General features: G+C 54.1%; 2 protein-coding genes across 5 annotated transcripts; one reads left to right on the forward strand and one right to left on the reverse strand.

Moving 5' to 3' along the window:
• Positions 1-2: 2 nt before the first annotated feature.
• On the reverse strand, positions 3-3,106 carry TSPAN31 (tetraspanin 31). 2 transcript variants are annotated; one of them, XM_053554694.1, is made up of 6 exons: positions 2,583-2,865; positions 1,927-2,094; positions 1,600-1,680; positions 1,143-1,274; positions 780-893; positions 3-678 (listed from the first exon to the last, which is right to left on the reverse strand). In XM_053554694.1, exons 1-6 carry the CDS (start codon positions 2,643-2,645, stop codon positions 604-606), a joined length of 633 nt encoding a protein of 210 aa, XP_053410669.1. In that variant the 5' UTR covers positions 2,646-2,865; the 3' UTR covers positions 3-603. The 2 variants fall into 2 exon arrangements, with proteins under 2 accessions (XP_053410669.1, XP_053410670.1); XM_053554695.1 differs by lacking the exons at positions 1,600-1,680; positions 1,927-2,094 and having other exon boundaries at positions 2,583-3,106.
• A 2,129-nt stretch (positions 3,107-5,235) lies between these two features.
• AGAP2 (ArfGAP with GTPase domain, ankyrin repeat and PH domain 2) lies at positions 5,236-21,412 on the forward strand. 3 transcript variants are annotated; one of them, XM_053554676.1, is made up of 19 exons: positions 6,915-10,406; positions 12,070-12,128; positions 12,737-12,824; positions 13,007-13,092; positions 13,946-14,093; positions 15,084-15,218; positions 15,535-15,644; positions 16,028-16,186; positions 16,345-16,431; positions 16,514-16,618; positions 17,106-17,268; positions 17,429-17,548; positions 18,357-18,485; positions 19,379-19,438; positions 19,676-19,824; positions 19,926-20,016; positions 20,139-20,361; positions 20,488-20,743; positions 20,915-21,412. In XM_053554676.1, the coding sequence occupies exons 1-19, from the start codon at positions 9,248-9,250 to the stop codon at positions 21,173-21,175; spliced, it is 3,588 nt and encodes a 1,195-aa protein (XP_053410651.1). In that variant the 5' UTR covers positions 6,915-9,247; the 3' UTR covers positions 21,176-21,412. The 3 variants fall into 3 exon arrangements, with proteins under 3 accessions (XP_053410653.1, XP_053410651.1, XP_053410652.1); XM_053554678.1 differs by lacking the exons at positions 6,915-10,406; positions 19,379-19,438 and adding an exon at positions 5,236-5,585; XM_053554677.1 differs by lacking the exon at positions 19,379-19,438.
• The last annotated feature ends 4,106 nt before the right edge of the window (positions 21,413-25,518 follow it).

Here is a 25,518-nt window from a genome sequence, read left to right on the forward strand (position 1 = left end):
TGTTTCTTCCTTTGTTTGACTTTGCCATTGGGAGATTTGAAAAAACTGCTCAGAAGAAGGAACTTCCCTGCAAAACCTTAAAGATTCTTTCAGTTACAGGGCTTACACAATCAGTGAAGCCCCTTGACTAGCAAAGACTGGAAAGGAACTTAAGTTGCTTCTTCGAATATGGGGTTAAAATGGCTTTTATTTTTATATTCACTGAACTTTCTCAAGCTGGGTCTTGCTTATTGCAAGGAGTTCTTGATTTTTCTCCTTAGTTCTATCCCCAGTTTATTCTTGGAGCCAGACCAGGGCATTCTGAGGTGGTCTGGCATGTGGAAAGGGGAAGAGTAGAAATAGGAATGACTCTAGCCTTATGCCATGCACTACCAGAACTTCCCATATTCCCCTGGGGAGAGAGAAGTTTTTCTTCCTATTCCTTATAATCTTGGCTCCTTATATCCTTGACAAAATTGTCAAGGCTTAAAATCTGACCAGTTTTAGGGGATGTAGCAAAGGGTCTTCCCTTTTTCTCAAACAAAAAGGCTGTAGACCCTAGGTTTTCCCTAAGGGAGGAAGAAAAAGCTTAGAATAGGAGAGAAGTCAGAAGAATCCAAAGTCTCATAGAAAGGCACTAGGGTTGGCTCTAGGATCCTTCTGGTTCCGAAATCTCATTGCTAGCCAAACACCAAGGATCTGCAGGAACAAAGGGAGAGAGAAAGCACCAATCAGTTCTCAATCTCTGGAGTTAAGAATTGGAAAGAAGGAGTATACGTGAAGGAACTGGAGAATGTTACCTCTGTAAAGCTAAAGAAGAGTCCAACACCCCCCAGGATTTTCAGCGCTTCATCTGAATGCTTAAGAAACTTTTCTCCACACATCTGGCATGTGGGGCTCTGGCTCTTACAGATCTGAGGATATAATGCATGTGTGGAGAATGCAAAGTTATTTACTAATACTGTGGTGAATGTCCTTAGGAATTATTTACTGTTACCTGACCAAACCCAGAGTCTAAAATCCCTCTGTATTCAGCTCCCAGCACACAGCCCAACTACAAGAGAGCTGTTGAGAAGCAATGACACTAAAACCTAACTTACTAGCTTGGACGTTGTCCTTGCCCAGTTTCCTACACCACCACCACCACCACTACCACCACTCACTGCAGTGCAGAAAGCATAATCTTGTTGGTAGAGTGTTGTGAAGTTGAATAAGCCACAGCAATCAAAACTTCTTTCCAGTTCATCCCGAGTTTTGTTACTCATGACCCACCAAGAAGCATTGATGACATCTGTCTGAAGGATACAGGCAGAGGGGAATTAATCTCCCTATATCTTGATGTTGATTAAAGTGCCACAGTTTTCGTATTCCAGCAAAGGGGAAGCAACCACCTTCCAAAGCACATGGTATGCTACAGTAAAATAGGCACCTTAGGCTCTCCCAGTCCAGATCACCTTCATGAAAAATTAAACACCCCAGAGGAAGCGAATGGCTCTGGTCTGGAAGTAGTAGACATAAGTATGACCTTTGGGTAGTTGGGGCCAGAGAGGAAGTAATTAGGTTAATGGGGGGAGGGGGGGTTGTTGCAGTACTTGAAAGGATAAAAGGGTGTCTCCTTACCTGTTTGCTTCGGTTAATAGCCAGACATGAACAAGAGATTACAAACTGAAACACGAAGACCAAACCAAGGATGATCATGTACTGAGGAAGAGTTATGGGAAAAAGTTCTAGATTGTTCTAGTTCTACATACCATCCATACTAACTTTCCAGTCTCTAAATGGAATTAATGCCACCACCTCAAGTTGAAAATAAAATAAGCTTATTTCCTAGATTATGACAACAAGGCAGGACCAAAAGATGTGTCTCCAAAGTTTGTGAGATCCCCCACCCTCTAACCCAGCCCTCCCCAGAGCCTGGATGCCCCCCATTCCATTAGTTCAGGATACAAAGAATAGCAGGACTTGGTGGTGGTTGACGGCACCCACCAGTCCAGCCACTGCGATAAGGAAAAGGAAAACTCCCACAGCAATAACTCCTCCAATGATGTGGATGCTGGACACCAGGCCCAGGCCCTTGCCCCAGGCAGCCACTCCAATGAGCAACAAGCCCACCAGCTACAGGAAACAGAACAGGATAACATCTCAAGGAATTCCAGCATGCAGCATAGCCGAAGGCCATTACAAAGGTGCTTGGGCAAAAAAAAATAATTGAGTGTTGTGTGAATTGGGGGTAGCAGTGTGCTATGGGAACCAGGAGGATCCCTGGGAGATTCTCCCAAAGGAGGTGAGACTGGCCGGGGTGGAGGGTAGGGAATGGCTCCACCAGTTGTATGTATTTTGGAAGAAACGGGTTCACAGGAGGGAGGAATGAGCCTTTATGCTCACAGCTTTCAGTTCATTCCCCCCACCCCCGGACAAACCCCCCCTCAGCACCGGAAGTCTCCCCTCTTCCACGGAAGTCCCCAGGAATTCCCTCTTCGCCGGAAGTTCCTGGGAATCTTCCCGGAACCCTCAGTATACCCCTCTCCCCACCAGAAGTACCCTAGAGATTCTCCCCCCTCGCCTTTCCGCCCTGAATTTTCCCCCCACATCCAAAACCTCACCATGTAGACCACGTTGAGAGCGCAAAGCGCATTCTTGGAACAGGCAAAGCCGCCGCAAACCATATCCCCAGCTCTGAGGACCCAAATGGTCCCAAGGACTTGGGGGGAGGATATTGGGGACCGTCCTCCAGGACTCCAACAGCTTCTGTCTCTTTAAATCGAGGCCAAGCAAACCCAATCCTCTGCGCCTGCACCGTGCTACCCGGCTTTTGGATTGGCGAAACTCGTGGCTAAGTTAGGACGTCGATGGCCTGAATGCCAATCAATCTGCATTACGTCACTGACCCGCCTCCCTGCCCCACCTTCAGGTGCTTCATTGGATAAAACTTAGAACTAGGGGCAGGGTTTCTAAAGATTCTCATGGGGACAAGACTCTAAACTCCAAAGACCCGGATTGAACACGGAGCTGCCCATGGAGTTTGGAGAAAGCTAATACTAGGGAGGAGCCTCTGGAAAAAGTCTGGTGGAGAGAGAAACGGAGACCGGGGGCTGGGAGAGAGCGCTTTGAGAGCTAAGCGGAAAGGGCTCTACCCCTTTCCCCTTGTGCTGCAGTGACCTCTTGATGACGCCATTGTTTTGTTATTGCGTCAAACTCCAGAACGCCCCCAAAGAGCCAAATCTTGAGCTATTCAGCTCGGCTACAGGGACTCCAGATTAGGCACGATAATACTGAGCAAATCCTTACGTTTGTGTGTCCACTAGCACACATGTCATTTTCCATAGCCCTTCCTAACGGGTGTGACAATGCCGGAAATTCAGTGTGAAAAACAGCAGCCTCAGGCTGGCGCATTCTTGTATTACAATGCTACAGGTGCACACACGGGTGTGCTCGCGTCTTCAGAACACAAGCCTGATCCAGAGCTTGCTAAAAAGACAAAGGGAGGAGTCTGGGATGTGAATAAATTAGGGGGGAGGAGGAGTCTGTGTATTTTCCCTCTGGAGTGGGTTCATCCGTAACTCTTACTAAGTGCTTTAGCACAACGTTCTTTTCATGGGGGTGAGGAAAGACAAAATTCCCCTCTCCTCCAGGAGTAAGAAGCAGTCTTAGAAGGAACAACAAAGTAAACCTCCAGTCAACCCCACAGGACCATTTGTGTGCCCTTAAGAGTTTATGACTGCCTATACTTAGTTTCACTTTGCCACTTACTAGCTGTGTAATCTTTGGCTAAATACTTTAACACTCTGTGTGACTACTTTCTCATCTGTAAAATGGAGAGAGCTAATTCTGGGGAGAGCCTCTGGAGAAAGTGTGGTGGAGAGAGAAACGGAGACGGGGGCTGGGGAGGGCGGCTTCATGGCTTAGCCATGAGTACTTTGGCTAAGTACTTAAACAGTCTGTGTGACTACTTATCTGATAAATAACAATACATCTCCTCTTGGGTTGTTAATATACATATGTAGAATGCTTAGAACGGTATTTTGGCACGCTGAATATTAGTTATTACTGTTCATGCCATTTTACAGATTCCAGTGGGTAATACCAATCTCAGTTTCTTCATCTCCAACTACACAGATATTCATAGTTAGAATTTCCTTTTTTTTTTTTTTTTGTAGAGACAGAGTCTCACTTTATGGCCCTCGGTAGAGTGCTGTGGCCTCACACAGCTCACAGCAACCTCCAACTCCTGGGCCTAGACGATTCTCCTGCCTCAGCCTACCGAGTAGCTGGGACTACAGGCGCCCACCACAACGCCCGGCTATTTTTTGGTTGCAGTTTGGCTGGGGCCGGGTTTGAACCCGCCACCCTCAGTATATGGGGCCGACTTACCGACTGAGCCATAGGCTTCGCAGATTAATATCTAGAAGATACACGGACGAAACGTTGGCTGGGAAAGAGAGGTTTGAGTCTTGAAACAAAGTAATTAGGTCAAACTGCGTATCACCTCCCACCTCCCACTCCCTTTTCGCCACCTCATTCCCTTCCCACCTGCAACCCTCATCTTCATTCTCTCCTTCATTTCCTCATCCACCCTTTTCTCTCTCCTGTCCTAGATGAGTGGTATTAAGGAACAGGGGAACCAGCTGGCAAGTATCTTGGTCATGTGGTATAGTGAAAAGGGTACTAAAGACCTAGATCTATGTCTTTTTTTGACCTCTTACTGGCCTCTTTGAGCTTCAATTTCCCTTTATGCAGAATAGAGAGGAATAATCCTACCCCTCAGGCCTGTCATGAGACTAGTATATGTGAAAGCGTGTTGCAAATGATTAAAAGTTATTGGCATGTTAGTTATTATGAAAGTAATTAATCGAACATGGAACATGGCGGTTTTGTCTAGTTATAAGTTACTTTTCTCCTCTATAACTTATTCTCCCCATAACTACTTGAACCTCTTAAACAGGAGGTGGTCGAAATGAGTAGCTAGCTGGGGAAGGGTTATATTGCAGGGCTGGTTGGGATGTGTAGACAGGCTGGTGAGCACAGGTGTATCCTAGAACACAAGGCTCTGAGGGTGACAAGACAAGTGTGTGTGGATTCCTGCGAGAGTTTGAGACAACACAGATCTCCAGGTCACCAAGAGTTTGGGATTGCACCTGGGACCTGGCTTGCCACATTCTCCACCCACCCTGCGCGGCATCCACCTGGCTGGGAAATCCTAGCAAGGACTGGCTGGCAGGGCTGATGGGCCAACACTAGGGGGGGTGTGAGGTACAGGAGGCAGAGCTGTCCCAGGCTGTGGGTTTGAAACTCACCAGTCAGGAAGTGAGGCCCACAGACGGAAGGGCGGGCAGGGGCGGAGTGTTCTGGGGCACAGCAGAAGGGGCTACTGGGGTTTGGGGGCTTCAGGGCCATGGGCCTCAGGGCCGGAGGTTGCTGTTAGCCTGGCAAGACAGGTCTGGGCAACATGCATGCCCAGAGACAATTAGCTGTAGCCGCAGTGAGAGCAGAAGTCAAAAGACATGAGGTGGCCAAGCAGGCCCTAAGCCGCCTGAGGAAGCTGGCAGATAGGGTGGACAACGTCGAACTCCGGGACAGCATCCAGACCTCACTGAACAGCATACGAGGTGAGAGAAGAGTCAGCCTCCAGTTTGGGTGTACTGGGAACTAACAGGGGCAGAGAAGGGTTAGCTGTGTTATATATCACTTCCCAATCGGCTATTTCCTATCCTCAAGATGGAGCTGAGACTCTGGGGAAGAATACACTTGGGAAAGATGGAAAAAGACATGGGAGGTGTCATTCTTCCTCTTTCCCCAACTATGATCTTTTTCCTGGGAAATGAAATTACAGGTCGCTGTTGAGGTGACCTTGGCAATGGAGAAGTGGGTGAACATGGGGAAGATGGCCTGTGACAGACCAATGGTGGACTCAGTCCCTGTCTGGGGAGTTCAGGGCAGGAAGCAGTCTGGGGCAGGAGGTTCTGGGACTGGATAATATGTTCATTCCCAGGACCCACTAAGATGAGTGACCTCTTGTTCTCCAGCTGTAGAGAGAAACACACACACATACATTGAAATACACCACACAAGAATCTCAGGCTCTCAGGCACACGCTAACGTTTACACAATGATTGAAAGAGCTGAAATGCAGAGAAGTCCCCAGGACTCTTCTTGGTCTCCTCTCCTCCCCTTGCTCCTGTTCCTGTCTTCCCCCCACACACCTTCCGCTCTACCTCCTTAGTGCCATTAGAGCAAGTGATGACAACACAGGGAGGAAGTGCTGCCATGGCAACGCCATCCGCCACATCCTCCTGCACACCCTGGCTTTCAATCCTGTGGTGGGGCCCAGGCAGGAACAGCTTCTCTCCATCCACAAGGCCCCACCACTGAGGAACTGGTGGAACTGGAGGTCATTTCTTGCTCGCTGTCAGCTCATTCACCTCTGAGGTAGCAAAGAGCTAACAAAAGCAGATTTCTTTGCTCATGAAAGGTGTCTGCTAGAAGCACATTGTCCATCGTATCCTGATCTCTTCCAACTTCTCATTCCTCTCCATTCTCAGCTGCCTACTTGGAAACCATTCTTCCCATGAAGGATACCTCTGCTGGTAGAGGCCACTGCAGCATAACTTGAGAAAGGAAAGGCTCACCTGGGGTTGGCTTGGCTGCCCAGGCCCTTGGGATTCCTAGTGGACAGTCTGATCTCTTCCCATTGCCCTTCTGAGGCTAGTGCCACTCTCACCTCCTGTCCCCACTCTTTGCATCCTGACAGACTTAGTGCTTGGAAAGGCAGATCTATGGGGGTGATACATGGGGCCTCCTAGGGAGAAACTCCAAGCCCCACCCCTCTTAAAAAGAAAGAAAAAAAGAAAAAGGAGGAGGAGGAGGAGAGAGGTTTAGGCCAGTTAGAAGGCTTTGCTTAGCTGTGAAGAAGGAGGTGGAAATCTCTAAGAAGACTCCACGCATGTGTCATAGTGATATATTCTGCTCCTTCCCTAAGAGTTAGGATTATGTTCCCATTCAACATAAAGGAAAACCGAGGTCATCAAAGGAAGGAAGATTAAGTCAGTGTGAACAATTCTCCATCCTCTTCTTCAGAAAAGACTACTAGCGGGTTCTCCTAGCTTCAGAAAAGACTACTAGAGGAGTCCTGGGAGATTCAGCAAAGAGGGAGAGAGAAGCTGCTGACCCCTGGGGACAGAACCCTGGAGGGACTGGGTACAGGCCTCTGGGAAAACAAAGGGTTCCCAGCATCCTGCTTCACCCCCCCCCCATCATCATCACCCCCCACCAGGCTGAGCATGCTGGCTCCTGCCTCCAAGAGCCACCCACGGCAGCACTTATTATAGTCTCAGCTGCGTCAGGAGGGTGGGATGCCAAATCAGGGGACTGCTGAGATGCCCCAAGTCCTGGGGAGAGGTCTCCAAGGCTGCAGAGAGACCTTCCCCTACCATATCACCCAAACCCCAGGGGTTTAGTCACACTTCTACATTGGCCTAACTGATTCCGGCTTCTAACCTGGCTGAAGAACAGAGAGCCTTGAACTCCAAGGCCTCCAGAAGGGTGGGGGACACAGAACAGACCGTTTCCATTCAGTCTGCCTACCTCCTCTTCAACCTTCTAAAATAGTCCCACCCAGCAAACCTCAGGAGACTGAATGAGAACCGAAAGAGGCTGGCTGACACTGCCTCAACTGAAGGGTCCTTATGTTCAGGGAGCGAAATTTCCCACACATGGATAACCAGGTGTGAGGGTGGTGTCTCAACGAACCTAATATCCCCAGCCAGTCTCCCACCCACTATACACACAGATCCCTCCTCTCTGCTTATTCCCGCTGTTTCTGAGGCACTATTGGCGCTACAGTTGCTATGGAGACTGGATGCATTTTGGTATGGGGGGTATCAATCTTAGAGGCCTTCCTTCTCCCTTCACCTGGAACTGGAGCCTTTGATGTGCCCTGTGGCCTTGGCTTCCCAAGCCGTCAGAACTTTCTCCTCTACTTCCTCCCCCAGGCATACCACCTCTTCCCTACCCTCCTAAGTTCCCGTTTTTTTTTCTCTCTATCCCAGGGGAACACTTTCCAAGTTCACTTTGGGACAATTGGTCTCAAGTCGTGACCCTGTCAAAGTATCAAGTGTGGGGGTGTGGGTGGGAAAGGGAGCTAGGTCATGAGAAATGGAAAATGTTTAGGTACCTAGGGGAGACAAAGCATCGTGGGAAAAGGAATTCAGCCCCCTCCCCCCCACACACACTTTCAAACTTCAGCTTCTGCAAAATTGGCAGTGACCCTGAGTTGGCTCTGTTCACAGCAGCCTGTCCACCCAATAAATCGATTTTCACTCTTGTTCTTAAACGCCACACCCCACAGTACAGCTTCCTAACCTTGGTGTGCAGAGGAGGGGGCTAGGTTGCTAGGGGAGGTGAGTCCAAGTCCCAGGAAATCCAGCCCAGGATTTGGGAGGGAAATCCAGTCCTGGATTTTGCACCGCCTTCGCAGACAGCGGTGCTGGTGGAGAGAAGGTGGAGAGGGGGAAAGACAGGGTGGGGGGGGCTGGGGGCCGCCTCCTCCTCACTGTGAGGGGAGCGCCCGGACACAGCGCGCATCCGGACCGAGCCGAGCCCGAGCGAGGCCCCCGGACTCTTCTCCCGGATCTCACGCCCCTCCCCTTCCAGACCCCAGACCCGTGGGTTTCCACCCCTCCTGTTCCTCCTTCCTCCCCTGCCACCTCCCGTATCTGCATCCCCAGCATCCTCCCCGCGCCCCCGCGAATCCTCCGCACGGCCAGCCCACTAGCTTTCCACCCTCCTCAAGACCCCTCTCCTACCGCATCCGCGGCCCCTGTCCCTTGAGTCCTCATTCCCCGCCCCTGCCTCCCCCCAACAGCACCGGTTCTTCTTTTCCCTCAGCCTCGGGTCCCCTTTTCTGCCCCCCGTTCCTCCCTCTCCCCTATTTGCCCCCACTACTGTCCTCTCCGCCCTCCCCCGTCCATCTCAGAGCCCCCGCCCAGGCCGGGGTGCACGGTCCGGCGCGCCTCCCTGGAACAGCACCAAGGTCCCGGGGCTCTAAGGGGGTGGGGGCGCAGGGCGGGGAGCATGGGGAGGGGGCGCCCCATGTGATGGGAGGGGGGCGAAAGCGGAGGCGGAGGAGGCGGCGGCGACATCGGAGCCGGGCTGGGGGCTCAGCGGGGTCCGGGGGCTAGGGGCAGCGAGCAGGGCGGCCCCATGGCCGGGCCCCCCTGAGGCAGTCCGGGGGAGTCCCCTCCCCTCCCCAGCTCGGGGGTCTCTGGGCCCCATGAGCCGGGGCGCGGGCGCGCTTCAGCGCCGGACAACGACCTACCTCATCTCGCTGACCCTGGTCAAGCTCGAGTCGGTGCCTCCGCCACCGCCTTCTCCATCTGTGGCCGCGGCCGCCACCCCCGGGGCCAGAGGCAACGAAGCTGGGGATCCTGGCAGCCCCCGAGGCGCGGAGGAGCCGGGCAAGAAGCGGCACGAGCGTCTCTTCCACCGGCAGGATGCGCTGTGGATCAGCACGAGCAGCGTGGGTGCGGGGGGCGCAGAGCCCCCCACCCTGTCCCCGGCTCCGGCCAGTCCGGCCCGCCCAGTCTCTCCTGCTCCCGGCCGCCGCCTCTCCCTCTGGGCCGCCCCTCCGGGACCCCCGCTGTCCGGGGGGCTGAGCCCCGACCCCAAACCCGGGGGTGCTCCCACCTCCTCCAGACGCCCCCTACTCAGCAGCCCGAGCTGGGGGGGCCCGGAACCCGAAGGCCGAGCGGGTGGCGGCATCCCTGGCTCGTCCTCTCCGCACCCTGGCACCGGCAGCCGGAGGCTCAAGGTGGCGCCGCCTCCGCCGGCTCCCAAGCCTTGCAAGACCGTGAGCACCAGTGGAGCCAAAGCTGGCGGGAGCAAGAGCGCGGGTAGCCGCCTGTCATGGCCGGAAAGCGAGGGCAAGCCCAGGGTCAAGGGGTCAAAGAGCAGCGCTGGGACTGGAGCTTCTGCCTCTGCCGCTGCTGCCTCCGCGGTAGTCGCTGGGGGAGCAGGGGGTTCAGCCGCGACCTCTGGTGGGGTCGCGGCTGGGGCCGGAGTCCGAGGGAAATTGTCCCCTCGGAAAGGCAAGAGTAAGACCTTGGACAACAGTGACTTGCACCCGGGCCCGACTGTCGCCTCTCCTCCGCTGACCATGCCAGCAATCCCGACTCCAGCCGCTGCCGCCTCCGCGCAGCCCCCCGGGCCTGCACCGCCAATCACTCTGGAACCCCCAGCTCCGGGACTGAAACGGGGCCGGGAGGGGGGCCGAGCATCCACTCGTGACCGCAAGATGCTCAAGTTTATCAGCGGCATCTTCACCAAGAGCACTGGGGGGCCTCCTGCCTCCGGGCCCCTTCCCGGACCTCCGGGCCTGTCTTCTGGCAGCGGGTCCAGGGAGCTGCTGGGCACAGAGCTCCGTACCTCCCCTAGTGAGTAGGATCAGGGCCTGAGAACAGGGAAGGGAGGGCACCTGGAAGGCTCAGCTCAGGCTGGGGGCGCGATGTGCAGGAAACCGGGGAAGCTTTCCTCTTGGATGGGCGGGTGAACCAGGCTACTCCTTTGCCAAGGATGGCAAGGATGGGGGCAGAGGAAATTCAGAAGCGGGGTGAGTAGCTACATTGTGCGACGTTGTAGATGGCTTGATTTCAGAGGGACTCAGCCCTGGGAAAATGATGCCCTTGGTCAGAGTGAATGTAGGAAATCGCTCCCAGAGAAGCCCCAGAGCTACTTCCAGCCTCAGCGGGACTCTGGGAGCGTGGAAACCCCGCTTTGCCTTGCCTAGAGGAATGTTGAAGGTGAAAGAGATGAGAAAGCCTCAGTTTCCCCTGAGCCCTTGGGGCAGGTGGCGGGGCAGTGACCTTGTAGGCAGCTCCTAGCCAGCCAGGGGCAGGTCTTCACCTAGGCTGAGAGCAGGCTAATGCTCTTTTCCATGAAGTGAAGGCGGGATGGGCGGCGCGCGATTGCGTGGGGGGCTGGAACATGCTGAGTATTTGGATGCGAAGTGAGGGGTGCGGGTGGGACGTCTCCTTCCCCCACTGCCCACCCCGGCCCCGAGCGGCGTTGAACCCGCCACGGGCTGACCCGGAGTGAGTCAGGGGGGCGGGGCTGCTGCAAGGCAGTTCTCACCCCGGGAGAATCAGGAGGCGGTGCGGCGAAGGTAGTGGTTTGTCCCAAGGGGTGTATATTTTATATATGTGTGTATTATATATATATATATATGTATGTATTTTTTTTCTTTTCTTTTTTTCCTGGAGGAGATAGGCAGGGGACTCCGGGTTTGGCTAGCACTCTCGAGAGGGGAGGCGGGTCCGGGAGCGGAGGCGGCCCCTGGGGTTTGGCTCAGGAGCGGGTGGGAGCAGATGGCTCTGGATCCCGGAGTTCTCACCGCAGCTGCGGCGCCCCGGGAACGTCCGGCCAGTGTCAGGCGCGGGGGCTGGACCCGGCGGGCGGAAGGAGCATCCTTTTCCCCAGGCCTGTGGCTTCTCTCTGCCAGGGGATGGAGCCCTTCCCCAGTTCTTTTGGTGGGCGCTATTGGGGAGGCTATGGGAGGAGGCATATACAGGCTCTGTCCCCTCGACTGTGGGAGGGGTTAGGGCCACAGTGCCTGTTGACCTTGAAAAAAGGAGGGAAAGCCCTCACTGCAGTTTCTCTCCTCTGAAATGGAGATTGAGGAAGGCGCACTCTCTGTGTTCCAGCACCTCCTCCCAGGAGCACACTGGGAATCAGTAGATCTGGGAGGAGCTCTTCTATTCTCTTTCCAGAGGGAAGAACCTGTCACTATCAGAGGCCCCATCTCCCTGTCTGGGGCAGGGACCCACGTTTGGGGATGTGCTTTAAGGGAGATGCCAACTGAAGTATTTTTGTCTTGCTGGCTCTGTTGCTAAGCAACCACTGAGCGGCAGCAGCAGCTGTAGGGAGAGCGGCTGGGATGGGAGGACTGGGGACCACTCTCAAACCTATCTGTTCCACACGCCTCTCCCACGCAGGCAGGGTCCTGAGGGTTCAGGGAAGCTACCGAGGGAGGAGGGTGGCTGAGGGTTGAGCCCACCTGGGCTGGAAGCCTCCCCTCTTACTGCCCTTCTCCCTTTACAGAGGCTGTGGTCAATAGCCAGGAATGGACTTTGAGCCGCTCCATTCCTGAACTGCGCCTGGTAGGTAACTCAGTCTCCTCACCTGTAGGGAGACTGCCCTCCCACCCACTGCCTTTCCAACTCTCCCTCCCCCTCTCCCCTTCTCTTTCTCTGTGAGAATGCAGAATGTGTTCCAGTTCTCCTGAGAGTCTCCCTTCAGAGCACCATCCCCGGGTTTGCCACATCCTCACAGTGTTTTCTTCTCTAGTCTTTAGGCTTCCATCCCCTTTCCTGTTTGTCCGTGCACCTCTTCCAGGCTTCTCATTTCTGACATCTGCCCTTTGGCCCTCCATGTTCTTTGCTTGGAATTGGGTAAAACTTTCCAACTAGTGCCCAGAGCTGCGCCATGCCACACACATACAGGTCTACTATATGTCCTAAACAGCATAACACCAAAAGACCGGTACTGAATCACGGATATTTTACATCTTGTGGTCCACTTTGAGCTTTGGGATCATTTCTTACCACAGTCATGTCTTGATCTCTCAACTGATTGCCATCCAGGCCCTGTAGGGCCCTTCTTGGATAATTTAACACTGACATTGTCTTTGGGCTCTCTGAAGTGTCCAAATCCAAATATTCTGTCTTCTCTTAATTCTCACAATGTCTCTCCATAACCCTGTCCTCAGGGTGTGCTGGGTGACACCAGGAGTGGGAAGTCATCACTCATCCACCGATTCCTGACCGGTTCATACGAGGTGCTGGAGAAGACAGAGAGTGAGTTCTCGGAAGTCATAGTAAGCTAAAGATTGGGGCCAAGGATCAGGAGTAAGATCAATGACTAGGCGGGTAGGGAGATGGGGGAAGGATGAGGCCACCATAGCTGAAGTACAGGGAGCAGGGGAGGGTTAGTGACCTATCACCTCTGACCTATTGCCTCTTCCAAATCTTCTGGACAGATGAGCAATACAAGAAGGAGATGTTGGTTGACGGACAGACTCATCTGGTGCTAATCCGAGAGGAAGCTGGGGCACCTGATGCCAAGGTGAGGGGTGGAGGATGGGGGTGTAAGCTGGCTTGGGTCAGCACTAGCCGAGGAGGGGGCTCTGGTTTCTCAGGGCTTGAGTTAGTGTCCAAAGGAGTGGACATGGCCAGGTGTGGTGGCTCATGCCTGCAATCCTAGCACTCTGGAAGGCTGAGGCGGGCAGCAGGCAAATAGCTTTAGCTCAGGACTTCGAGACCAGCCTGAGCAAGAGGAAGACCCTATCTCTACTAAAAATAGAAAAACTATCCAGGCTAATGGTGGTGGATGCCTGTAATCCCAGCTACTTGGGAGCAAGAGGAAGACCCTATCTCTACTAAAAATAGAAAAACTAGGGGCCAGGCGAGATGGCTCATGCCTGTAATCCTATCACTCTGGGAGGCCAAGGTGGGTGGATTGTCTGAGCTTGAAGGTTCCAGACCAGCCTGAGCCAGATTGAGACCCCGTCTCTAAAAATAGCGAGGCATTGTGGCAGGCGCCTGTAGTCCCAGCTACTCAGGAGGCTGAGGCAAAAGTATCACTTGAGCCCAAGAGTTTGAGGTTGCTATGAGCAGTGATGCCACGGCATTCTACTGAGGGCGATAAAGTGAGAGACTCTGCCTCAAGATAAATAAATAAATAACAGAAAAACTAGCCAGGCTAATGGTAGTGGATGCCTGTAGTCCCAGCTACTTGGGAGGCTGAGGCAAAAGGATTGCTCAAGCCCAGGAGTTTGGGGTTGCTGTGAGCTATGATGCCACAGCACTCTAACCAGGGTGACAGAGTGAGACTGTGTCTTAAAATAAAATAAGAAAACAAAACAAAACAAAGGAGTGGACCTGTCTGACTCTCCATTTGTTCCCTCACCTCCTGCAAGTTCTCAGGCTGGGCAGATGCTGTGATCTTTGTCTTCAGCCTGGAGGATGAGAACAGTTTCCAGGCTGTGAGCCGTCTCCACGGACAGCTGAGTTCCCTCCGGGGGGAGGGACGAGGAGGCCTGGCCTTGGCACTGGTGGGGACACAAGGTGAGGAGGGGTTGGGGAAGCACTGCTTTCAGAGGAGACCCTGAAGAGGTATTGCCCAACATGGGGCAGAGCTCAATAAAGGTAGAAATGGCCACTTGGATTGTAGTAAACTGGAGGAAACCCGATCTCCAAGAAAAGGGAATTATGAAACCAAACACAAACTTCCCAAGGTCAGCAGGGAAAAGGGGACCTCTGGGGAAGGACAGTTAAAGTACAGATCATTCTGTTCTGCTTCTGAGATCTTACCTACTTGTGTTCTCACACAGCAATTTCTTCAAGTCCTGGTGTGGATGCAAATTCTTTTTCATCTTCCCTTTGCTACAGCTGGGTCTTATAAGTTCCTTATCCTTATTTCCTTTGGAAATAAGGAAATAAGGGAGAAAACGCAAGGACAGAAAACCTTTTAGTTCTCTAAGTAGTGACTCAGAGGCTTTCCCAAGACCAGAGAAAGCTTTTCTAGTACTCAGGCATGTCAGCAGGCAGGGCTTTGCAGGCAGGGCTTTGGTCCGAATGCCTGCTCTGCAGGTGCCTGCCTCCCCACCTGTCGCTTGCCTCCTGGCTTCTTGTTGCAGAGTGAGCAGTCCACCTGTTACACACGGACTCCCGTCCTTTTCCTCATTCACATGTCAAGTGTGTTCCCCCTAGTTCAGGGATCTGTGGGTTTACAGGGCAAGGTGATTATCACTCATGTGTGAGTCTCAGCCATTTCAGACCTCGTCAGGAGGCACCACTCTCTTCTGGAGTATTCCTTGAAGGGAAACACACACACACACTGCTCACCCAGCCTACTCATCTGCAACTGGGAATGTGAGCTGGGCCCAGCACCCCAAAAGGGCTTATTCATGCCCATTCCACTTGGTTGCAGGAGGGATGTTCTCTCACACCCCATCCCCAGTGGGCCCAGCCTGAGCCCAAACACAACAGAAAGGGAATCATGAAAAGTGGGGAAGGGGCCTGTTGTCCAATCCTGCCCCTTTCCTGTCCCCTCAGACAGGATCAGTGCGTCCTCCCCTCGGGTGGTGGGAGATGCTCGTGCCCGGGCCCTGTGTTCAGAAATGAAACGCTGCAGCTACTATGAGACATGTGCGACCTATGGGCTCAACGTGGACCGGGTCTTCCAGGAGGGTGAGTGTGGGGTCTCCATAAGCTAGACACCTAGGATATTCTTAGAGATGGGCATCTCTCTGGGAGTGATCTTAGCCTCTGTGGGAGGAAGGAGAGATCAGGGAGGCCAGAGAAGGTTTGCTTAGCAGTCACAAGATCTTTTTAGGTTGAAGGTAGCTGGCAAGGCCTTAGCCACGGGTAGCATAAAGCCACTGTGACAAGGAGATTGGGCCCTCTATTGTCCACTGGGGATTTCTCAAAGCTGGGCGTGGAAGGGTTGCCTTAGGTATCTGGCCTGCTCACACCTCCTCTCCCACCAACTCCTTCTCCCCTCCAGTGGCCCAGAAGGTGGTGACCTTACGCAAACAGCAACAGCTTCTGGCTGCCTGCAAGTCCCTGCCCAGCTCCCCAAGCCACTCAGCTGCTTCCACCCCTGTAGCTGGGCAGGTGAGTTGGGGTGCACAGAGGAGTGGGAAGATGCAGAAGAGGGACTAGGGATCCAAGGAAAGGCACAAAGTACCCCAGGAGGTTGGGGAAGCCGGGGAATAGTGGAAATAACAGTGAAATTATTTGTAGAAAGAGCACTGGATTGGAAATCGACTAGGTTTCAGAAGATTATATAGCATAATGCTGGTGAAGCCAACCTTTGCAAAATTTAAAGCGCTGTAACAATGCTAGTGAGGATTTTTTTTGAATCATTAATGATAATATAAATAAATGGTGAGGGTGAGGATATCAAGGAATGTCTCGAATTCCCTGTAATTAGATGTAGGTGTAGCCTGGTGGGGTGGGGGCCTCTCAGCCCTGCTAACTCTTCTGTGTACACTCAGGCTAGTAATGGGGGCCACACTAGCGACTACTCTTCTTCCCTCCCATCTTCACCCAATGTCGGTCACCGGGAGCTCCGCGCTGAGGCAGGTGCAGTGGCTGGATTGAGCACCCCAGGCTCCCTGCACCGGGCAGCCAAGCGCAGGACCAGCCTTTTTGCGGTATTGAATAAGCTGACCACCCTCACTGCCCTCTCCCCTGTTACCTACCCCTTTTCCCTTGTTCTGCACCCCTCTGTTGGGCCCTTCTTGGTCTGTCTTTCCTGTCCTTTCATCAGTGTATTTCTCTATCCATCCTCTGATTCCAATAACTATTCCAGAATCGTCGCGGCAGTGACTCTGAGAAACGAAGCTTGGACAGTCGGGGAGAGACGACAGGGAGTGGGCGAGCCATCCCCATCAAACAAGTGAGTGGTGCAGGGCCTGGGCAGGCTGCAGGCAGCTGGTCTTAGCTGGCTTTTCTCCCACACGTGTCTTTCCACACTCCAGAGTTTCCTACTAAAACGAAGTGGCAATTCCTTGAACAAAGAATGGAAGAAGAAATATGTGACCCTGTCTAGTAATGGCTTCCTACTCTACCACCCCAGCATTAACGTGAGTGGCAGCGACTGAGCCACACTGGCCAGCGTTGGATGCCCTTCCAGCTCTACCTGTCCGTACCTCTGACAAGCACTAACATCATTTCTGGAAAGCTCTAGTCCTGTTCTCTTATGTTTAGCAAGCATGCATTAAGAGCCTACCATGTGCCCATGCCATGAAAGTAAAGGTAAATACATCTCTCCAGGAACTGTCAGTCTAGTGGGAGAGCACCAGAAAGGGCCTCTCCCTGTTCAGGGAAAATCTATTTAGGAAATGCTTTCTGGAGGATACAGTGCTAGGCCAAATCTGATGGGCCCATCCCCTAGAACAGTGGTTCTCAACCTTCTTAATGCCGCGGTCCTTTAATATAGTTAATACCCACAAGTTGAGAACTGCTGCCCTAGAAGCTCATCCTAACCTAGTCGACTCTCAGGGCCCCTCTTCCATCCCTTTGTTGCTTCCCACACCCCCAAGGACCATAGCCTTCCCTGTGCCCCTCCAGGATTACATCCATAGTACCCATGGCAAGGAAATGGACTTGCTACGAACAACAGTCAAAGTCCCCGGGAAGCGGCCTCCAAGGGCCATCTCTGCTTTTGGGCCCTCAGCCAGCATTAATGGGCTGGTCAAGGACATGAGCACTGTCCAGATGGGTGAAGCTCCTGGTGAGTGGGGCTCATGACAAAGGGGCAGGAGAGGGGCCAGAGCTGGTGGGAGGGAGGCGAAGGAGGAAAGGAAGAAGGTGGATGACAGACAGGGACCCCATGAAGAAGGGGCTAGGAGACAGAGAGGCTCACTCTCTGAGGAGGTTTCATCTTCCAACAGATGCCACGACTCCCATGCCAAGCCCCAGCCCCAGCCCCAGTTCCCTGCAGCTACCACCAGACCAGACATCCAAGCACCTGCTGAAGCCAGACCGGAATTTGGCCCGAGCCCTCAGCACTGGTCAGTAGGGACCCCCTCCATCCACTGTCTTCCAGATCCAAATGGGATGTGGGTGGGAAATGAATTCTGTGGAGCCTTGGAGCCTGGAGTACATGCATGAGTGAGCACATGGAGCCCCACACGAACACCCATCCACTTGGTGCCAGGCACCAAGCTCAGTCATAGCGTGTATGATCATAATGGTTAAGACAAGTGGGCTCCAGAGCTAACCACCTGAGCTGGAGTCCTGGCTTGACACATGGGCAAACTATTTGACCTCTCCATGCCTCAGTTTCCTCATCTGTAAAATGGAAAGAATAGTTGTTACCTCAGAGATTTAACTTGAGGCTTTAAGACTGAGAACATTGTCCAGAACATTGTCCAGCACATAGTTGGCTATTAGTGGTTGGCATATTTGAAATATATATATATGTGTGTGTATATATATGTGTATATATATATATATATATATACATTTTTTTTTAAATAGCAAGTAATATTGCAACAAATGACCCTCACAGAAGCCTTGTCAGGTCAAGATTATTATCCCCATTTTAGGAAGGAAGAAACTGAGGCTCTGAAGATTAAGTGATTTGTTCAAGGTCTCAAGGCCAGTAAGTGGCAGAGCCGGGATCTGAATGCAGGTCTGACTCTAAACCACTCATCTGCTCACCCCCTCCCCCCAGGAATGATTGAGGGAGACCTGGAGAGGGACAGTTGAGGAGGGGCCCCTTAAAATGCCAAAGCTAGCTCAGGGAAGGAGACAAACTATTGAGAAATGAAGAAATCTGTATAAGGGGCCAACTGAAGCTTTGTTCTCCTCCCTAAGACTGTACCCCATCTGGAGATCTGAGCCCCCTAAGTCGAGAACCCCCTCCTTCTCCCATGGTGAAGAAGCAGCGGAGGAAAAAACTGACAACTCCATCTAAGACTGAAGGCTCAGCTGGGCAGGCTGAAGGTGAGGCTTTGGTGGCAGTTCCACTCCCACGCTGGACTCTTGTCCCCAACATCAGATCCCTGGCCTAGCTCCGACAGCAGGAGGAAAAGTGCCTGAGCTGAGGGCTTGGCTGTCATCACCACTGCACATAATTTAGTGAAAAAGTAGACCCCCCAGGCCCTGTTCTCCTCCCCTGTCCCCAGCCAAAGTCTTTTCTCCAGTAGTCTCCGGCCCCTGTTCTCAGTGACAACCATAAGTCTGTAGCTGCTGTTCCCTCTCCTAGTGACCCTCTAGTTCCTGTTCCTGCCCTCAACTCCACTTACCCTCCCCCAGCCCTTGCACTCTGAAGCCCCCCTGACCCCTAGTGATTCAGTCCCAAACTCAGTGTCCCGCACTGACTCCTCAGCTCCTGGACTCTGTGACTACCAAGCCCTTGCTCCCAAGAACTCTCAGTGATGGCCGAGTTCCCCCAACAGCCCTTGACCACAATGATCCCCATTCCTGTCCCCCAGTGACTGCCCACTGCCAGGCCCCAGGCCCCTCTCATCCCAGCCCTGGGACCCAGCTTCTGTCCCCTTCTTCCATGCTCATTCAGCTCCTGCCCCTCCCTTCTCCTCCCAGAGCCCCAGCTCCTTACTGGTCATGATAACCTGTTCCCACTGCCCCTGCTCTCTGCCGGGTGCTGAGACCCTGTTCCAGATCTGCCTACTCTCATGGCTCTTGGCTTCTGCGCCACTCTGCTCTGGGGCCACTGACTTTAGTTCTGCTTTCTCTCCCCATCTGTCTGTCCTGCTTTGTCTCTGGCACTCTGTCACTGTCTCTCTCCATCTGCCTCTCTACTTCTCCTTTCTTGGTCTCTCTCTCTCCCTTCTCCTCTCTATTCTATCTCTATCTCCTTTGCTTCGGGAAACCAGCCAAGCGCAAAATGTGGAAACTAAAATCCTTTGGTAGTTTAAGAAATATTTATAAAGCAGGTAACAAGCGGGGAGTGGGAGGGGTGCTCAGCTGGGGTGCAGAGGGGTGTGGGTGTCCCTGCCTTCCCCTGCATGTGCTCGGGCTTCCTGCTATCCACTGCCCTCTGCTTCTCCTCCCCCCACTGTCCCACTCCCAGGGGCTCAGGATGGACATTAGGGAGGATGGGTTTGGGGAAGGCAGTCTTTCCTTGAACCCAGCCCCTCGTGACTCCATCCCATCCCCCCACCCCCACCCAGAGGAAAACTTCGAGTTCCTGATTGTATCCAGTACCGGTCAGACGTGGCATTTTGAAGCAGCCAGTTTTGAGGAGCGAGATTCCTGGGTCCAGGCCATTGAGAGTCAGATCCTAGCCAGTCTGCAATGCTGTGAGAGCAGCAAGGTCAAGGTAAAGGTTTAGAGGTGGGGTGGGTGGGAGGAGAGCAGAGGTTCTGAGGAGAAAAGGGGGCTTTGAGGGAGAGGCACTGCCAACCTCAACCCTCTCTGCAGCTGCGCACAGACAGCCAAAGCGAAGCCGTGGCCATCCAGGCAATCCGGAACGCCAAGGGGAACTCTATCTGCGTGGACTGTGGAGCCCCCAGTGAGTGCAAGGGGAAAGCAGAGGGGCTGGGAAGGCGGTGTCTCAGGCCAAGTTCCCTGGAGTTGGTGAATGCTGGGTGTCCATGCTGCCTGGCAGAGAGCCGACCTCTGCACCGTTCCCAGACCCCACATGGGCCAGCTTGAACCTGGGAGCGCTTATATGCATCGAGTGTTCTGGCATCCACCGCAACCTGGGCACACACCTGTCCCGTGTTCGCTCGCTGGACTTGGACGACTGGCCGCGGGAGCTGACCCTGGTGCTGACGGCCATTGGCAACGACATGGCCAATCGCGTGTGGGAGAGCGACACGCGGGGCCGCGCCAAGCCCACACGGGACTCTTCGCGGTAAGCTGAGGGAACAGAGCAGAGAGAGGGTCGCTGGGGGTGTGCAGGTCCTGAGAGGGTCCCCGGGTAGAAGGCAGAGGTCCAGGCTAAGGGGTCCCTTGAGCCCTTAACCGTTGACCCTCACAGGGAAGAGCGCGAGTCGTGGATTCGCGCCAAATACGAGCAGCTGCTGTTCCTGGCGCCGCTGGGCACCCCCGGGGAGCCCCTGGGCCGCCAGCTGTGGGCCGCGGTGCAGGCCCAGGACGTGGCCGCCGTTCTGCTGCTTCTGGCCCATGCGCGACACGGGCCGCCAGATACCAGCGTAGAAGATCCGCAGCTCCGCTCCCCGCTTCACCTGGCGGCCGAGCTCGCCCACGTCGTCATCACGCAACTGCTGCTGTGGGTATGTGGGCAGCGGCGGGCCAAGGGGGCCGAGGGACCCACCCGCAGAGCGCCCAGCGCGGGAGAGCCCCGCTTCCCCAGGGACCCCGGACGAGGGCTCGGGGGTCTCGGGTAGGCGGCGTGCGGAGGCAGCGCCGGGACGCGCAGTCACGCGGCCCTTTCCGCCCTCCAGTACGGCGCCGACGTGGCGGCCCGCGATGCGCAGGGCCGCACGGCGCTGTTCTACGCGCGCCAGGCGGGAAGCCAGCTGTGCGCCGACATCCTGCTACAGCACGGCTGCCCGAGCGAGGGCGGCAGCGCGGCCACCACGCCCAGCGCGGCCACCACGCCCAGCATCACCGCCACGCCCAGCATCACCGCCACGCCCAGTCCCCGCCGCCGGAGCAGCGCCGCCAGCGTGGGCCGCGCGGACGCCCCGGTCGCGCTGGTATAGTTGCCGCCGGCAGAGACACCCCCCACCCCCCTCGCTAGCCGAGCACGACCTCACCGGGTGGACCGCCGGACAGATGCACTCACCCACCCCTCCAATCCGCACTCTGCCCCACGGGAGCACTTCCCACCCCCACGAGGACACAGCCCCCACGCCTCCTAGAAGACACAAACTCACCTCCCTCTCCCCACCGAGGCATGGAGACCCCAGCTCACATGTCCCCTGTCTACCGTCCCCACACTCGGATTGCTCTTGGTCTGCCCGCTAGGTGTTTGCGGACCGGGCCCCCGCGGCGGCCTGAGCTCCGGGTCTCTAGGACGCGCCCGCTCGCGCCCCCTGGGGGCGGGACAAGGACCCGGTCTTGCCTGCGCTGAGTCAGCCCCACCGCGGGAGTCCAAACCCAGGCTGGCTCCTGGGGCGATGCCACGCCAGAGGGAGGGGTTAGTACGTAGGAGAGCTAGCCCTGGGACTTGGAGCCAATTCGGGGATCCACCCCTTTCATGCCGATCTCACTGCCCAGTAAAGGGGGGAGGGGCAGCGAGGGGCAGGACCCCTGCTGCCTGTGGGGGTGAAGGGGTCCTCAACCCTTTCCGTGAAAGGGAACATGAGAAGTGGAAATTAGGACGTCCCCTTACACCTATCTATGGATGGAAGTTTAAGGGCTGGGGGAGCAAGAGCCTGGGTCCCTCCTCACTAATACTATCTGGGGAGGGAGAAGGAATGGAGGAAGGCCCGGCTAAAGGAGGCTGGGGGGGTCCTTGTAATTTATTGCTTTGTTCCCCAACATTGGGGACAGGGGCGGGCAGGGGCTTGGGGAGGGCGTTTTGGGGTATGGGAAGCCAAGGGTGGGCAGGGGGTGGGGTGGGGTGGGAGTGCTCTCGGGTTGTGAGTGTCTGTGACCGTGACTGCGTACCTGTGACTGTGCAGCGCCCATGGTGATCTGGGGCAGGGGCACCCCTACAATGGGACCCCTCCCCATTGTTCTCCTGTCCAGCCCCTCCCTCCTATCGGAGCAGCTCCAGACCCTCACCCTCATGAGCCCTTCCAGCCAGGGCTGAGAGGATGTGAGGTGACTGAGGGTTTCCAGGCCCCCTTCCCCATTCCCAGAAAAGGGGTGGTGGGGTGGACTTAGCTGGCCCAGCCCTGCCTCCCTCAATCAACCCAGTTCTTGGGCTGTCTGTGTCAGTGGTTTCTGGTCTTTTTTTTTTTTTCCTGGCTAAAACATTTTGCAAAGGACCAGGTAATTGGGGAGGGGTATGGGGAGGGGGCAGGGGGGAATGCCTCCTCATCTCCTCAAGGCAGGTGTGACCCTTCAACAGCAATTAAAGAGGAAGTGATTTTGTCTAGGGGGTGAGCTGCTGGTCTATTCTTCAAGAGGCAGGTCAGGGTATGGTCGTGGTCAAAGTGGGGAACTGGGGTGGGAGAGGGGCAGGCAGAGGTGGTTCCCACTGGGGCTGGTGGCAGGGCAGTACCTATGGGCACAGAGGTGGTTTCATTGTATATAACAGTTCTGGGCTCATGTAGTGGAAGGACATGGGCAGGTTGGGACAACAATGGGGATTCTGGGAGCAGAGAAGTCACTGACTCTCAAGACTACGCCAGTCCTGTGGAAGAGTTGGAGTATGACGAGTAGAGGAGAGGGCAGGCCTGTGGAGAGAGGTGAGAAGATGGGGCAGCATTTGTTACCAGCAGGAGCTTTGGACACAGATCTGATTTTGAAACCTGGCCCTCCAACTTCATAGCTATGTAACCTTGGATGACCTCAGTAGCATCTGTTTGTATTCTGAGAAATATCTATTCAGAGAGTACCTAGTAAGCACAGGGAGTCTGCCCCAGGCTGGCCTGCTCACTTTGAGCACCAGGTACCAGGGTAGAGATTGCAGTAGGGGCCCCTCTCCTGGCCCCAGTCAGGGGGTACTCCAGAGGGATGGGATGGAAGATACCCTTGGAGAGATTTCCAAGCTGGCTACAGAGGTCCCTGGTGTCCGTACACTCCATGCCAGCTAATGCAAGCATTTGCCCACCTCTGTGTCATCTATGTGGCCACCAAGGCCACAGCAGCCTGAGGCCAGTACTGCCTACATGAGCCGTAGTCTGCATGTAGCCACTACCATTACTTCTCCTGTGAAGCTAAGAGAGGGGCTGGGGAGGGCAGTATTGGTCCCGCAGCTGCCACATGTGCCATCTGCCTCAAGGAATCAGTTGGTAGCACCAGCATCTTTGAGTAGAGTTGGTTCTGACCCTCCATGCCCAACTGCCCTAAGATGTTCAGCTGCAGGTGTGGTCACAACACTGGGCCCAGGTCTCATTGACATGGAGGCTGCTGCTCTGCAGGTTCCTAGGCAAAGTGACCACCCAGAATATCGGTATCCCAGAATATTGGTATGACCCAGGGAAAGGTGGATTCAAGGGTGCTGGTGCAGTGACAGGTACAGAGGCAGGTGTGTGCATGGTCTGGGTAAAGCAAGAGGAAGAGGGCGATGTAGCAAAGAAGACTTGCCCAGAGGACTTGGCCATTCCACCCTTAAGCTCAAGAGACCCTAGACTCTCTTGCTTCATCTCCACTCCCCAGAGCCTGGGCAACTGATAGCATACAGGGAGGAAACAAAAACCCTGGAGAGAATGAAATTCCTTGAAAGGGAAACTGCAGGCCACCCCGAAGTTCCTTTAATTTCCAGCCAGTGAGAAACGGTCATGCTGCCAACAACCCCACAGCAAACCCCAACACCAAGCGATCTACTTGATTCTTTTTTTAATGGATGTGTCTTTGGTCTTGTGGGGAGTTGTAAAGGGTGATAGTGGATGGAGTGACAAAACAAGCCGTCCAGGTTATGGCCAAATAGGAACTTAGAAAGGTATCTGCTGGGTGGGGAAGGGGAGTCGCTGGCCTTACACTCATGCTACCTTCATAGCTCACTGTGGGCTCCTTGCTTGAGTCCCTGTTGCCATCAGCCAGCCCCCTCCCAACCTTTCCTGGTCACCAGCTGCCACAGACCCTATTCCCTTCCTTTTATTGGCCCTATCACACTGGGGAAAACTGACCTTTCCAAAACTCCATAGGAATTTTGCTCACAGATAAAGCAAAAGGAATTATTGAAAGTAAAAAATAATTAATATAGTGAGATTCTAGAACTCAGCTTTCCAAAGATGCCAAGACTCCATCCCAATCTGATACCCCCTCCTACTCCAGCTTCTCGCCTTTGCCATTTTAAAAGATTGTACTGTAGCTTCTGATCACTTTTGGGATTCTCTTGCCTCCAAGTAATCAAGTGTCTCCAGAGCTCAGGAGCTATTTCACAGTAATGAGGGTAGTGAGCACACACTCTGGGTGCTGTGCCGAGCATGACACACACACTACCCCCTTTATGCTCACAGCTAGCCTGTCATCTATGACTTACCAATGAGGAAACAGCATTTAGTTTCACCAGCTTCTTCAAGTCCCCTGTCATGGTAAACCTGAGGGCGTGGAACGTGGAGATTTGGACCTGGTATTCTGACTACAGCTGCCCTTGAGGGAGCATCCAAGCCCTTGCCCAGTTGAAGTATTCTTCCCCCAAGATACACAAATGAGTCTGGGGAAGCAGGATTTTTAAGCCTATTTTTTACATCTCAAAATAAAACAACTTAAGTATAACAAGCACAATAAGCACCAGTCTACCCCATTCAGCAAGAAGAGGGTCAGTCTCACGGAACTCCCTTCAACAGCTGAATCCCTCACTACCCATGTCCAGACACCTGGGAGCTCTGTAACTTATTATCTATGAGCCTGTGGAGAGTTTTCAGCAGAAAGGCAGTACCCCTCCAGGATGGGGACCCAGAGGATTCTTGGGTCCTTTCTGCCTTTAGAGTCCTGTACTGGGAGGAGAAAGGGGGGATGTGAGGGAACCCACACCTGCACTTGGCAATGAGGAAGAGATAAAGACACCAGCCCTGCCTACCCCTGGCATACTCAGGAGCTGGAGTGTGGGCAGTGGCCCTCTCTCTGGGCATGGCCAAAGGTGGAGGCCTTCTGGAAAATGCTGAATGGACAGGGGGTGTAAGGTGTGGGTGGCTGTGATGTGCATTTTGGGTTTCAGGATATAAGGGATATAATTGGTGCTGGAAAAGGGAAGGAACCGATGCAGACAGATGAGGAAAAGGAAGGATGATAGTACTGCAAGTGTCTCTTTCAATTCTTGCCAGGCTAGCTTTGCTTAGCTGTCCTGGTCTCTCCTGTGCTGTCTAAGAGGTGTGAAGCAAAGAACAGGATCAGAGAATGTGCCCTCCATCCTGAAAAGAACACCAAGCCTCCTCCCTGCTTGCGCCCCACCCTACACATCCCACCTAAAGAGACTGATGGACTGATG

This window comes from Nycticebus coucang, chromosome 12 (assembly GCF_027406575.1).
Source record: "Nycticebus coucang isolate mNycCou1 chromosome 12, mNycCou1.pri, whole genome shotgun sequence".
Classification (NCBI taxonomy): Eukaryota; Metazoa; Chordata; class Mammalia; order Primates; family Lorisidae; genus Nycticebus; species Nycticebus coucang.